General features: G+C 38.3%; 1 protein-coding gene across 11 annotated transcripts in view; it reads right to left on the bottom strand.

The window, feature by feature from the left end:
- trol (terribly reduced optic lobes) overlaps positions 1-14,820 on the bottom strand; it is a 1,731,230-nt gene that overhangs the window by 659,880 nt on the left and 1,056,530 nt on the right. For all 11 annotated transcript variants that reach the window (XM_090387691.1, XM_090387694.1, XM_090387699.1 and 8 more), the window contains one exon: positions 14,137-14,337. In XM_090387691.1, coding sequence (XP_090243817.1) covers positions 14,137-14,337 — 201 coding nt within the window. The remainder of the gene's footprint in view (positions 1-14,136; positions 14,338-14,820) is intronic.

The raw sequence follows: 14,820 nt of genomic DNA, 5'->3' as shown, positions 1-14,820 counted from the left end.
ACACAGCATGGTTTTGTTAAGGGAAAGTCTTGCCTGACCAATTTGATTGGATACTATGATGCAGTCATAAAAGAACTGGATGCAGGGAATAACTCTGATATTATATACTTGGATCTTAGAAAGGCTTTTGATACTGTTGCACATGGAAGACTGCTGCACAAATTGGAGCAGTGTGGCATTGGAGGCAAATTGCTGCTATGGATAAAGGGGTGGTTGAGGGGGAGAAGACAGAGTGGTAACCAATGGACACTGCTCATCGTGGACTAATGTTATTAGTGGAGTCCCTCAGGGTTCAGTATTCGGTCCATTATTGTTTTCTGTATTTATAAATAATATTGATGATGGTATATCAAGCTTAATGTCCAAGTTTGCAGATGATATAAAGGTTGGTAGGGTTGTTAAAGACACTACTGACGCTACGCTGCAGTAAGAGGATCTGCAAAGATTGAGCAGATGGGCTGAGAGGTGGCAAATGAAGTTTAACATTGACAAATGTAAAATACTACATATGGGAAACAGCAACCCCAAGGCAACGTATCAACTCTGTGGTACTACACTGACAGTGGTAGAGAATGAAAAGGACCTGTGGGTAATTGTGCAGGCAGATATGAAGTTTTCTGGGCAGTGCAGATGAGCTGCAAGAGTAGCTCATGGTGTCTTCTCAATGATATACAGGAATTTTTCTAGCAAGGATAAGGAGGTGATTATTCCCTTATATAAGGCAATGGTCAGGCCACACCTTGAGTACTGTATACAGGTCTGAAGGCCTCATTTCAATCAGGATGTAGAGCTGCTGGAATGAGTACAGAGAATGGCAACAAGATTAGTGAATGGAACAAAGGGTTGCTCTTACGAAAAAAGGCTTAAGTTCTGAAAATTACAGTGTCTGGAGACTGGGCACCGGCGAGGTGATCTGATGGAGTTGTATAAAGCCTTGAATGGTTTGAGCATGCTCAATGCCAATGGGATTCTTCCTCTTGCTCAGAATAACCACCTGAGAGGGCACAAATTCAGATTGATGAAAGACAGATGTGCGGAAATTTCCCTTTAGCCAGTGGGTAGTTGGTTGGTGGAACAGACTTCCATCCCTTGTTGTGGAAGTTGATAGCCTAAACAAATTTAAGGCTCAGCTGGACAGGTATTTCGAATGAACAGAGGGATGAAGTGAAAGTGTTTTTTTTTTTTTTGGCTGATGCTGCATAAGCTTGCTTTCTTGCATCATATTCCTCTACTAATGCTAACATATCTCCTACGTATGTCGGGGACTTCTGTATTTTTGGATTAACCAGGAAATCAATTATCCGGGATTTGTTTTTTACCATCTATTCCAGAAAATCTAGAGGCTACTGTACTTTAGATTTTGAACAAGAGAGTCGATACCCATTCTGTGTCATCCATATCTGAATGTTATTAATTGAAATTTGGATCTGTGACTCAATGAAGGTCATGTTTTGTGAACTGCCGGAAATATTGAGATTATTGGCATAGAGGTATGCCAATGATCTCAATGGCATAGAGGTATGAATTCAGTGTGGGGAATATTTTTAGTCATGTGATTTATCCTTGTTGCAAATAAGTTGGCACTGGGCATAGAGCCTTGTGGTACCCCTTCTTGTATATATGTTTGCGAGAGGACTTGTTGGTATCAAACTTGAAAGGACCTGTACTGAAGGAAGTTCTGTATGAAATATGGTAAGCGGCCTCTCAGATCAAGAGAATGCAGATCTCTCAAGATACCAAAATGCCGGGTGGTGTCAGAGGCTTTCTCTACATCAAGGCATACCATGACGAGATGCTCATTTTGGATGAATGCATTCCTGATGTTTGTTTTGGCTTTGACCATGAGATGATCCAGGGCTGATCTATTTTTTCTGAAACCAAATTGATTATGTGATATTAGATTTTTGGAGTCAAGATACCATGTGATTCAACGGTGAATTATTTTTTCCAGGGATTTACTGAAGCAACTGGTGAGAGAAATGGGTCTATAGTTTTAAGGAATAGAGTGATCTTTCCCTGGTTTTGGGAATTGCTATTATATAGGAGTGATGCTAGGAACTGGGGAAAGAGTGTTCAAGGGAGATGCAATTGAAAAAGGTCAGCAGCGAAGAGCACAGATTTTTTTTTATCCACATGTTGGAGCATTATGTAATATATTCCATAGGGGCTGCAGCACTGTTTTTTGAGGTAGATATGGCTTCTATTATTATTATTATTAGCCATTTGGTGCAAGGAAGCCAGAGGCTTATGCTGCACCAGCCAAAAAAAAAAAAAACCCTGAAAGAGAAAGAGAAGTAGAAAGAAATCACCAAGAAAGAGAAGAATGATGATATTCAGCTGAGGACCCTAGGTGTGCCAAGCCCATACTCCCCTGGAAGTTCAGTCATTGTAAGCGGTTGATCGTAGGGTAAAGAACATGTAGATCTGAAGTTGAGATTAGACTTTTTGGCTAATACTTTGATCTTCTGGAATGATGGATCATATGCTGTTGAGGCAGACAACTGTGAAAATAGTCCCTAAGGCATTCACTATATCTGTGGGAGAAGAAAGTTCCTGCCCATTCCAGTTGAGAAGTGGGGAAAATTTGCCATTTAGCTGTTTTATTTTTTTTTTTCATATCAGTATTTTTATTAATCAAGCTTGCAAGTTGAATCCAAGAGTCTCTTTTAGCTTTCTTCCTAATGTGATGGGCCTTGGCTCTAAGCCTCTTGTAGTTTAGAAGATTGGCATTGGAAGTATGTTTTCAAAATAGATTCCAAGCTTGGTTTTTTTCTGTTTTTGCACCTTTGCACTCTTTGTTCCACCAATAATTTATGGTTCTATGAATGATTGACTGTGATTGTGGAACTGAATTACATGCAGCAGCCAATATTTGTCTCGTAATGTGATCGGTAACTGTGTCAATAGGACAGGTTTCGATGATCTGTTCATCAAAGGACACTCGGGAAGTGAATTTTGCCCAATCCGCTTTGGAAAATTTCCATTTTACATAGTTTTCTGAAATTATGGAATGTGTTGTTTGAATTTTACATATTAATGGGAAGTGATCACTACTGAGCGGATTGTCATGGGTCATCCACTCAGTGCTAGGAAACAGGGATGGAGAGATCTATTGCAGAGGTTGTACCCAGAGAGAGATGGATGTAAGTTGGCGAGCCAGTATTTGGTATAATTAGGTTTTGTCTGTCGGAAAGCTGTTCGATGAGTTGTCCTAGTCTATCTGCATTGGTGGAACCCCACAATGGATGGTGTCCATTGAAGTCCCCAAATAAATAGACAGGGTTTGGTAACTGCAGAATAAGATCTTCGAGTTCACGAATAGTATGATTAGGGATGATTTAGCGATAGATAGAGACAAGTGTCAAATTAATACCAATCGCTATATGTGTTGCAACAGTTTCAATAGAGGTTTGTAACGGAATGTGTCTGCATGGCACTCATGAATCTAGATGTATGGCCTGCCCCTCCATGAGAATTATTTGTACCAGTTCTGACTTTCCTAAAAAGGGTATAATTTCTAATTGAGAGAGATTGTGATGTTAAATTTGTCTCTTGTAAGCAGATGCCTATAGGATGATAATGACTTATGAGCTCGTGGATATCATCAATATTACTGCAAAGTCCTCTACAATTCCATCGTATGATATGATGCATTATTTGGTTTTGTTACACGAGAACGATTGACATTTTTTTTTTTTTTTTTCCAGACTGTTTGTGACAATAGAGCTTTACTTTCTCTCTTCTTGGAAAGATTGGGCATCCAGTGTCCATGTCATCCTATGCATGAAGGTCTAGGATAGGTTCTTCTGGGTCGGCGTTATTATTGGTATCCATATTTACTGCTATGAGATTGTCTTCTTAGTGGGAGCTGAATCGGTTTTCAATTTTGTAGCATCTGATAATCCATGTGATGCAGTTGGTGGAAGTGTGACTGGAGTGTTGTAGTCTCTGTGTGCTACCTTTTGCTACTTAGGAAACTGTTTTGTTGACAATGACAGAATAGATCAGGCCCAAACTGCAATGGATATGGTTGGGGGAAACGGAAACTTCAGTTTGTGTTGCCGTAGATTGATATTTTTTCATTGCTGTTGCATATGTGTTCTTGGGTGCATTGAGCATAATTTGTTTCTTTGCCTCTTGATACATAACTTTTTGTTCTACCCTATATTTTTGGATTTTTCTCCCTGTTTTCCAGAGATCATGATTTGGAGTAGGCTGGATGTGCACCTTTGCAATTTGGACAGTGGGGTGTTTTTGCATCACAATCTGTTTGCGAATGTTCTTTTGACCCACAGTTTGAACAGACTATCTCCTCGACAAGCCATTTGCGAGTGACCAAATTTTTGGCACTTGTAGCATCTTATAGGATTTGGAATGAAAGGGCATATTCGGCAATTGAGATAGCTGGCTTTGACACTAGATGGTAAGATTGTTCCGAATGTCAGAATGACGTTGCGGGTGGGAATTAGATCTCCATCCCTCCTGATTGTGATGCATTTGGCTTGTATAACTTTTTGATGTTTAAGTTACTGAATCAGTTCAGCTTCTGTTACATTCATGAGATCCTACTCTGCAATTGCCATAGATTTATATTTTTTCATTGCTGTTGCATATGTGTTCTTGGGTGCATTGAGCATAATTTGTTTCTTTACCTCTTGATACATAACTTTTTGTTCTAACCTATACTTTTGGATTTTTACTCCCTGGGAGGTATTTAATGTTGCATGTGGGGTGACCTGTACGGGTAGTCCTTCAAATGTTGTTAATTTCAGCAATGTCTCAGAATGTGTACGACTTGCAGTTTCGTCTAATAGGTCACTAGATCTGAGTCTGCTCACCATTTTGGGTGAGCCTGCCACATTTTCTAAACATTTCTGTATCAGAAATGGTGATAGAGTGCTAACAGATTTGTCCAAAGGAGAATGCAAAATAATGGAATGATGGGCATTCCTGTTGTTCTGTGTCCTTATGCAATCTTTTTGTCTTTGTTCTGTCATATGCAAATTCACGGTCAGCATCGCTGACAGTACTAGATGAGCAACTAGGCTGCTCAAGAGTAGGACAGTCATCACAGTCCATGGTTAGCTCCTTTCTGCCCTGGGGGGGTTAACTTTCCCTCCCAGGTTACCAGCCCCACCACAGGGAGGCAGGAGCAATACCGCAAGGAGGCCAAGTGGTTAGTGTTAGTATAGAATGTAATATATATATACGCGCGCACACACACACACACACACACACACACACACACACAGTTGTGCCCCCATATCTGCTGATTCAGTTACCTGCGGTTAATCATGGGAAAAAAAAAACAAAAAACTTAACATGTACTACTCGCATGTCCAATACGATGCTTCCCTTATTTTTTTATGATTTTAAATTGTCGATTTTAAATCGAACAGCTTCCCTTTATTTTTTACAATGTCACGTATGGTTTGGTCACCAACATTATAATGGTTCTTTAGAGATTTAACGGATGCACCATTTTCAAACTTTTGAATAATTTCAAGTTTTTGTTTAATCGAAAGCACAACTCTTGCATTTGCCCATAATTTTTGCAATTTCTAAACAAAAAAAAAATTCAAACATCCCTGATATAAATAATGAAACAAAATGTGTCCTTTTGCAGTGAGATGGAACACAACAATCGACGCAATGCACTAAATCAAATTAAACAGTTGGTCTCTTTATGTTTTTATTTTTCATCAGTGTTTTTGGGATGTATATTTTAGAGAGTTCCTTTATAGCGTGGCAAGTTGTTTTAGAGTCGTGACATTTATTTGCCTCTTTGCACCGCTTTGCTTTGTCTTCCAACTTTGTTTTCCCTTTTGTCTTGACTATTTTCTTTGTTTAGGACATTTTTCATTTGTCTTTTCTCCATCCATACATCTAAAATTTCTGCTGTAATTCAAGTTTAAAACCAAAACCAAATATTTGGTTTTGTTCCCACATTTTCTAAGGCTGCATCTTTAGTCAATTGTTTGGTTTTCTCCCATATATTTTTCACAGATAATGAATAGTTTATATCTTATAATAAATAATATTATTATATTGCAAAATGTGGTTTATTTATTTCCTAAATAATATATTTGATTCTATCCTTCAGGGGCTCTCATACATTGTTTATTTTTTTTAAAATAAACAAGTAAGTGTTTTTCAGTTAATAGTAAAATATAATACATAAACTTAATAGGAAGTTGGAGATGGCACACCAAAAAATCTTGCACAGGGTGCTGATAGACCTGGGGCCGGTTCTGGATACAGATATGGCTGCAACTTATAAAAGTGGAAGATTAAAATAGTGTGGATAATTACAGTGGTTAGGGAGACTTCAGCAACAATCTGCTTGACTGCTGATCAGAAGAATAATTTCAATATTTCCAAGTAGAGGTTTTTTTGAATTAAAAATGGAGACAAAAGAGTTCCCATTCTATTATTAACTGCCTCTGTATGTTAAAAAATTATACAAAGTCAGAAAAAGTACTGAGACTGAATTTTTTTATTTACACACATACAATATTAAAACAGGGTTTAGGCTGAAAGCCTCAGGCTATCAGGAAATTTACTAGATGAAGAAGTTAGTGCAAAGCATCATTTTAGTTCATTGTAAATCACCAAAGTAGTGTGCGTGTGTTGTGGAGGTTTAATGCTGTATAAGCTTCTGGGGCTATACCATTTACTAGGAACTAAAATGATACTTTGCACTAACTTGTTCATTTACACATACTTTTTTTTTTTTTTTTGTTCTTTCCTTTTTCCCATTATCTGTTCATTTACACAAAGAATTTTTTCTAAATAAAAATTATCTGGGCACTGCCACTCTTCCACTGGTTATTAATTGCAACAAAGTTTCTTCAATGTCCTCACTTTTTTTTTTTGAAGTTATTTTATTGCATTTGTTATAGCCTCTATAAGTTTTTTTTTTTTTTTCCCAATGGAAAATCACCCATCAAAACTTTAAAAGGATTTTACAAATCCTTTCAAAAAACGGAAAGAAATCATATGATGCGAAGGATGATGTTACAAAACATTTACAAAGAGTTTAAAAAACTATATGGAAATTGCTACATGCATTTCCTTTTTCCCAGGTCTCTTCCTTCTGATTTTTTTCTTTTATGAAAACCCCAATTGAGAGATATTAGAACCTTACTTAGTGCCATGCTTGGGCTGGAGGTTGAGAAATCAGAAAGGGTGGATAACATTGAAAAATGATCACTACCATAAAGGTTGTCATCCACCTCCCATGTACAAATAGGGAGGAGTGATGGGGAGCATATAGGAAGATATCTATTGCAGTAAATGTATGGGTAGACATGTGGAAGGTGTTAGAATCCACATTTAGAAGGGCCAGAACATCATTTTCTAGCATATGCTCGATAATCAACCCCTCCTATTGATGTCAGCACTACCCCACAGAGTATAATGTCCATTGAAATTCCCTAATAATAGAAAAGAGGGTGGCAATTGCTTAATCAAGGTTGGCCTGAGGGATGTCGTTCCTATGTGGAAAATATATGGAACAAATAGTTTAGGAGGAACTGTACTGTCAGACCAACTGCTAGAGCCTCTAAGGTGGTGGTAAGTGGCACAGCATGGAAGGTGGTATGGTTTCCCACAAGGACAACACCTCCTTGGGCAGGTCATTCCTCAAGCTCTGTCTTTGCGAATAATTGAGCAGTTACACAAGTAAGAGTTCTCATTTGCCTTTAAATATGTCTCCTGCAAGCAAAGTAAGTCAGCTCATGCTTCAACAGAAGGACCTTGATGTTATCACTATTTCAATGGAATCCACAGCAATTTCATTGTAAAAAATTGAATGTGAGCATTCTTAAATTTTGTTGGGTCCCGGTGGCTTCTGAAGGGCTGAGGGTTTTTTTTTTTTTTTTTTTTTTCAATTTTGGATTTATCTCTTTGGGAAGAAGGGGCATTGGCCTGTATCCATTTCTTCTTCTTCTGCAAAGAGTTCCAGGACAGATTTGTCCTGTACCTCTAACTTCTACTTCCATTATTTCTTGTATTGCCAGTGGCTTTACAGGGTTTTTTTTTTTTGGAATCTCTTTACCATTTTGTTTGGAAGTGGTGGAACACTAGAAGGTACAGCTCCTAGTGATACTTCTGTGCAAATTTTTGTGAGATTAAAAGGTAACATGCAACTGGAGCAAATAACTCTTTTGTTGGGATTGTCATTTCTGTTTGAGTTTCAATGGAACAATTCCCTGCTACTTTCTGAGTGTGCGTAGGTTTGTTTGTGTTTAAAGGTTGCACTGCTTTTCTTGTCTCCTGATATAATATGTTCAGCTATGCCTTTAGACTTAAATTTCTTTTTCTTCTTTCCCCCCTCTGACATGCTTGTAAGCATGGTGCTCTCCTTGGCAGTTAATGCAGGTGGGTTGCTGTTGTGTTCAGATTTAATGACTCATAGGCTGCTAGGGCCATATTGTGTCTTTTTAATGGTTAATAGGAAATGCTAACATTTATTGCAATACCTGTTATATTTTATGGTATATTCCTATGCTTTTTAGGAAGGTAAACAGTTCTTTCTTATTAGGATTACCTCCAGAATCTGCAATAATGTCAGTGATGACTGTGAATTAGCACACGATTTAAACCTGTTTCAGCAGATATTGAGAAGGTGAGGACAGTCCACTAATAAATGATGAATACTAATAAATGATGAATAGTCAGTTGCACATGACATGATGTGCATTGAGGAGCACTGTCATTCGTTAATAGATAAAGGTGTGTGAGGTAAGTATGCCCAATTCTTAACCTTCCTAGAATTACTTCTTCTTGTCTGCTTTTCTGGAAACTGGACAGCCACAGCTTTGGATCTGATTTTATTCGGTAAAGTTTGTTCCCTGGATAACCTCTCCAGATTGTTGATCAATTATTGTAACATGCTTTAAGGATGATGGGTTTGAAATCGGTATATGGAACTAGACAAATCTGTAAAATTGAAGTGTCTGGTTGTTTGGCTGCAAGATCTGCTTTTTCGTTTCCTGCTATCCCAGAATGCCAAGCAATCCAGCAGAATGTCACAGTTTGGTTTGACTCATTACATGCAAGTAATTTATAATGGATTTGTTTTATAACAGGGTGAGAGGAGATAGTATTACTGTTTACAGCAGAGACAGCACTGAGTCAGTCAGTATATGTTAAAGCAAACGGAATTAGATGTTCAATAATAAAAAAAAAAGTTCTTGTTTATACTCTGGCACAGCCACTACGTCAGTGGAGTTTACAATAAATCAATCAATACAAATGTTAATTGTATTTAGCAGTCACAGGCTTGAACCTTGGCCCACTCAAAGAGCATGGGCTACTGCACTCTTTCCCCTGACCACTCAGCTAAGTCAGGCCTAAAAATCTATCGAGTCAGAATCGAACCAACAACCTGTAGACATGTTATCTTAAATGCACTACACTCCATCACACCAGCAACTAATGTGATCCAGAGCTAAGTTTATAGCATAAAGCTCAGCAGTGAAGATACTGCATTCTACTGGTATTGAGAAAGAAGTGGTGAATGATGGGAATATTACTGCAGCACCCATTTGGGTCTCAGTTTTCGATCCATCTCTGTAGATTTCACAGGCCTGTGAATGAGAAAGAGAGTAAGCTTTATGTAACCATGCAATATTGGAGGGAGATAAGGTGTTCTTTCCACACTGTTGAATATAGTCATCATATATTGCACAGATATTTGTCCAGGATGGATCTGGTGCTGTCATATCCTGAAATATATTACCAATTTCTATATTCCATGATCGAGTCAATTCCTTAAATCTAAGTGGAGCAGGCCAGTTTTCATTCGGTTTACTATTGTAAAATGACTCCCATTCGGTTCTGCATAGACATCTCCAACTAGGGTGAAAACGTTTGTTTGTTTGTTATTGGTTTTTAGGAGCATTAGCAACTAAGGCCATATTGCTCTGGGATATGCGGTAGTCATTCCCTGACCTTTCTGCGTCCTCCATATTTGGTGGTGAGGGTGAGAACGAAGACTGCAAAATGTTCTGTCATACGGCTTCATATAGATGCTTCAGCATACTGTAGTGAATGCTGTTTGGTCCTGCTGCACTAGATGGAGATTTGCTCAGGGATTCTTTCAGCTCAGTGTAAGTAAAGGACTGGTTATACGGAAGTGAGCGACTAGTTGAAAATTTTAATTTAATACGTTCTTCATTAGTTTTAATGCATAGAAAGGAGGTCACATAAGAGGTGGAAATATTATAGAAAGATTCTGCTAAAGCATTTGCAATATCAGTAGGAGTGAATAAGTCCTGCCCATTGCATTGTATTATTGGAGATTGCAAAGGTAAAAATTTCCCAATGAGTGCTTGTAATTTTTTTCCAGATATTCCGAATGTCAGTATTTTTATTAATAGTTGAGGCAAAATTAATCCAGGCATCACATTTTGCTTTTTTTCTAATTTGTCTTTCTCTGGCTTTTTTGAAAACAATTAGATTGGTAGTGGTAGCTGGTCATTTTCGAAATTGGCTCCAAACATGGTTTTTTTCTCTTTTAGCTTTGGAGCAATCTTCATTCCACCATTGGTTTTGGTGTACCAGTTTGCGCTGGTCGGATTTTGGAATGGAAATTTCGGCTGTCAATAATATATGCCTGGTAATGTGTTCAGTTATGTCATCAATATGTTGTTGCTGTGCATACTGTTTGTTGAGTAGGACACAAGTAGAGTAGTTTTTCCAGTCTGCTCTGTGGAAATTCCAAGAAGTACGGGCTTTAGAGCATGACATGACCTGTGTTTGAACTGAGATGATAATGGGGAAAATGGTCACTGTGGAATGGATCATTCAGCATCAATCATTCCATGCTTGGAAAAAAGAGAAGCTGAACAGATGGATAAGTCTATGGCAGATGTTGAACCTGTAGGTAGTTGAACATGAGTTGGAGAGCCAGTGTTTAATACAATCAGATTATTGTTATCTAGGAATGTTTCAATTAATTGGCCTCTCCTACCCATGGTGGAAGATCCCCACAATGGACGGCGACTGTTGAAATCACTGAATAAACAGACAGGAGGTGGCAGTTGGGTTAAAAGATTGTCAAGTTCAGTCTGAGAACAAGGATAATTAGGGGGGTATATAAACAGAAGTAAATGATATTCTCATTACCATCCAAACTGCTACAATTTAACCCCAGGGGCTCTCATCTGGTGAGTATGGGCTTGGCACACCCAGGGTCCTGAGCTGGAAATCATCATTCTTCTCTTTCTTGGCGATTCCCTTTTACGTCTGACTCTTGTTTTCTCTATCTCTCGGGGTAATTCAGAAATTTTTTTTTTTTTTTTTTTGGCTGGTGCAGCATAAGTTGCAGGCTTCCTTGCACTATATGGCTAATAATAATAATTAATTTCTAAGGAAGTTTCTAGTTGGAATGTCTTGATGGTATGGTAGTTTTGACAAGAATATCCACCCCTCCACGAAAAGAAAAGTCAGATTCCCTGTCTTGCCTAAACATAGTATAATTTTTAAATTTGAGTGAAACTTTTGGTGATAAAAATGTTTTCTGTAAGTATACACCTACTGCATTATTCAGATCATCTATATTACTACATAATCCTCTGTAGTTCCATTGTAGGAAATTCATTCATTGATTGGATTTATTTGAGGAAGATTGATCTGACTGTTTTTTCTGAGAAGGTTTCTGTCTGCTTAGTTTTGATTTTTCGTTTCTGGGAAAGGTTTGGCATCCTGTGTCCATGGTATCACTGGCATGTAATTCTAATACTGTCTTCATCCTCTGACTGAACCTCCATTTCCATGTTGCTATAGTGTGGTTTCACTTTCTTCTGGTTTTCAACACTAAGAGATTTTGTTGTTTCGGGCGAGGTTGAGATGGCATCAATTGGAATACTGATTGGCGCGTTGCTGGTTTCATTAACTGTAGATTTTTTATTGCAGGTTAGCACAGTTTTGGCCCAGGTGGCAAAGGAAATGTTTGGTTCTATGGAGACATCTGTTTGAGCTGCAGCTGACTGGCTGTTTTTAGTGACCGACTGTTTTCAATGACCGATGAGTATGATCGGCTAGGCATGGTTAACAGTATTTGCTTCCTTGCTTCAGGGCATGTGACTTTATGTGCCACTTTATATTTCTGGATTTTTTTTGTCTGTTTTCCAAAGGTGGTGGTGGTTGTTGTTGTTGTTGTTATTTGGTTTTTAGGAGCATTAGCAACTAAGGCCATATTGCTCTGGGAATATGCAATGGTCACTCTCTGACCTTTCCGCATCCTCCGTATTTGGTGGTGATGGGCTTGAACCCCGGTCTAATCAAGAAGCGTGTGCTATGCACTGCTGCTCCTTCCCACCTGGCTATGGAGGTGCCCCTTTCCAAAGGTCACATGCTTTAGAAAATGCAGGATGGCTTCCTTTACAGTTTGGGCAAATAGGAGCGGAAGCTGTACAGTGTCCTTGGGAATGCTCCTTAGAGCCACAAATAGAATACACAGCATCGCTTCGGCATGCCATCTGAGAATGGCCATACTTTTGGCACTTAAAGCAGCAAATGGGATTTCGGATATAGGGCTGAACCTTTCAGTTTAAATAACCTGCTTTAACAGAAGATGGAAGAGCCAGAGAACTAAATGTCAAAATGATTAACAGCTGTCACTCCCTGTGGCTTTAGTTCAGAGCAGATTTCCTCCTCAGTAACCTCAAGGAGGTCCCACTCTGAGATGACAACTCTCGGTGAATTTAATGTTCTGTAGGGTGTCACAATAATTGGTAGTCTTCCAATGGATGTTGCTAAGAGAAGCTGCTCAAAGTGCCTGTCATTTTTTGTTTCAATCAAGAGATCCCCAGGTGGAAGCCTCAACTGATTTGGGGGAACCTGCTAAGCCCCTCTAAACCCCTTCTGTATAAAAAAGGAGACATTTTTCCAATAGGATTTTTAGATTTTGAATGCATGATTAAGGACCTTGCAATCAGACCTGATAGTACTTCTGTTTTAGGTCTCTTTGCTACATTGACATTGTCTAGATCTTGGATTTTATTTCCAGATAGGGACTGTGTTGGGACACCTGAAGAAATAAGTTTATCAGGATTCATAGTGTTTTTAGTATTTGTTCAGTGTCCGGGCTCCCGACCCACTATGGATCCCAAATGGGATGGCCATTAGCTGGCCAGCAATAAATGCACTCAGGAGTGGGATGCCAGAGCTACCCAGACACCATACCTACACTGCCACCAGCCTCAATCCTGTCCCTTGGATCATGAGGCATCGACATGGTTGAACCTCACAAGTGAACCCACTAGCCAATTGATCCTGGCCAGGCCTTCCAGGACCACCCATCTTGTTGAAGCAGAGGCCAAAGTGGTGTGTTGAAGTAGGGCCCTCAACCACCAGGATCCCCCTTTCTGAATTTCCACGGGGCGCAGTGTATGGCAAACACACTGGATTCCTATGATAGCCTGGAACCTAGGCTGTGGGCATTGGATCCCAGTGATGCTAATCTGGAGGACCAGCAGTATCACTGGGAGGTACCTTCACCACATACAGGTGCCCATGTTGAGGGGTGGGAACATAGAAGATGCATAATCTTTTCATGCTTTTAATATTAGATATGACAGCTGAGCAACTACTATATGATATTTAACTCAAGGGATATATCTTCAGTTCTTATTTGACAGGCTGCATAATGCTTCTAATACAAGAAACAATATTATTGTATGTGAATGTGTAAGGTTTCCCATATCTTGCATAATCTTATCCTCAATGACACCACATCAATCTTTGAAAAATTTGATCATTCAGATATAGTGATACAGCTTTTTCATTATATGCATCAACAATTATTTCTAGTCTGAGGCTGATTTCATAAATAAAATAAAAAAGTGTACAGCTCTTTATTCAAAAGACTGCAAAATGTGATGAGGAAATTACTTACCATCAACAACATGTTTATTTTTGGTTGCAGATGTAACCAAAACACCACTTACTTTAAAAAAAAATTTAAACATTCCAGGTTACAAAATAAAACAAGTTTTCTTATCAGATGTTTCTAACAAATTCAGTCCTGGAACTCTTATCCTATTTAGAACATGCACTCATCTAACAAAATACAAAATAAATAACAAAAAGGGAGGAAGGAGTTGCAAAAAATAACCATATTCTTACCTTATTTCCCAAGAATTGTGCAGGTAGAGACCAAAAGAGAGTTTCAGCCTGTTGAGGTTCTCTTGGAAACGATGTAAAACTCACTTCATTCTGACTTGGATTGACAATGATACCCTCTGTTATTGTATGAGCTCTGTATCTATTTGTCAGTTGAAAATTATGACTGTATGGATCTGGAAGTTCTTGCAGTCTCATAGAAATCTTAAAGAAATAAAACAATCTTAAAAACTATATAACCATATAACTTAAAAATTTATAAATGTTTAATATATTAAGAAAAAATCCACAAATCAATATGATTTCTCTTCATTTTTTTATTTTTCCCACTAATATTCCCGCTACCTTCCTCCTACATTCAACTTATTTTATCTGTGCCACAATAAAAAAAAAAAAAAAAAACCTTCATGTATGTTTCAGTCACAACATTGGTTTTTTGAAGAGAGGCTATATGTAGAAACTATTGGGAAATATAGACTCTCAAAATTTTGTATTTTAATAAAAGGTATTAAAAACTGCAATATTACAAAATTTGATCACCCTTGCAAGCTATGCATAATGTTCCAAAAAGCGGAGGCTGTATGTATAACACTGTGCAGTATGGTTGTTCAGAGTGTGAAATTTAAGGTTATGTGGACAGCACAAAATTCACGGTATAAATGCTACATTTAGTGAAGAGTTTTTTGG

The sequence above is a fragment of the Mastigoproctus giganteus genome, chromosome 13 (genome assembly GCF_048544385.1).
Source record: "Mastigoproctus giganteus isolate SK-2022 chromosome 13, ASM4854438v1, whole genome shotgun sequence".
Classification (NCBI taxonomy): Eukaryota; Metazoa; Arthropoda; class Arachnida; order Uropygi; family Thelyphonidae; genus Mastigoproctus; species Mastigoproctus giganteus.
This window is presented reverse-complemented; position numbering and strand designations above follow the sequence as displayed.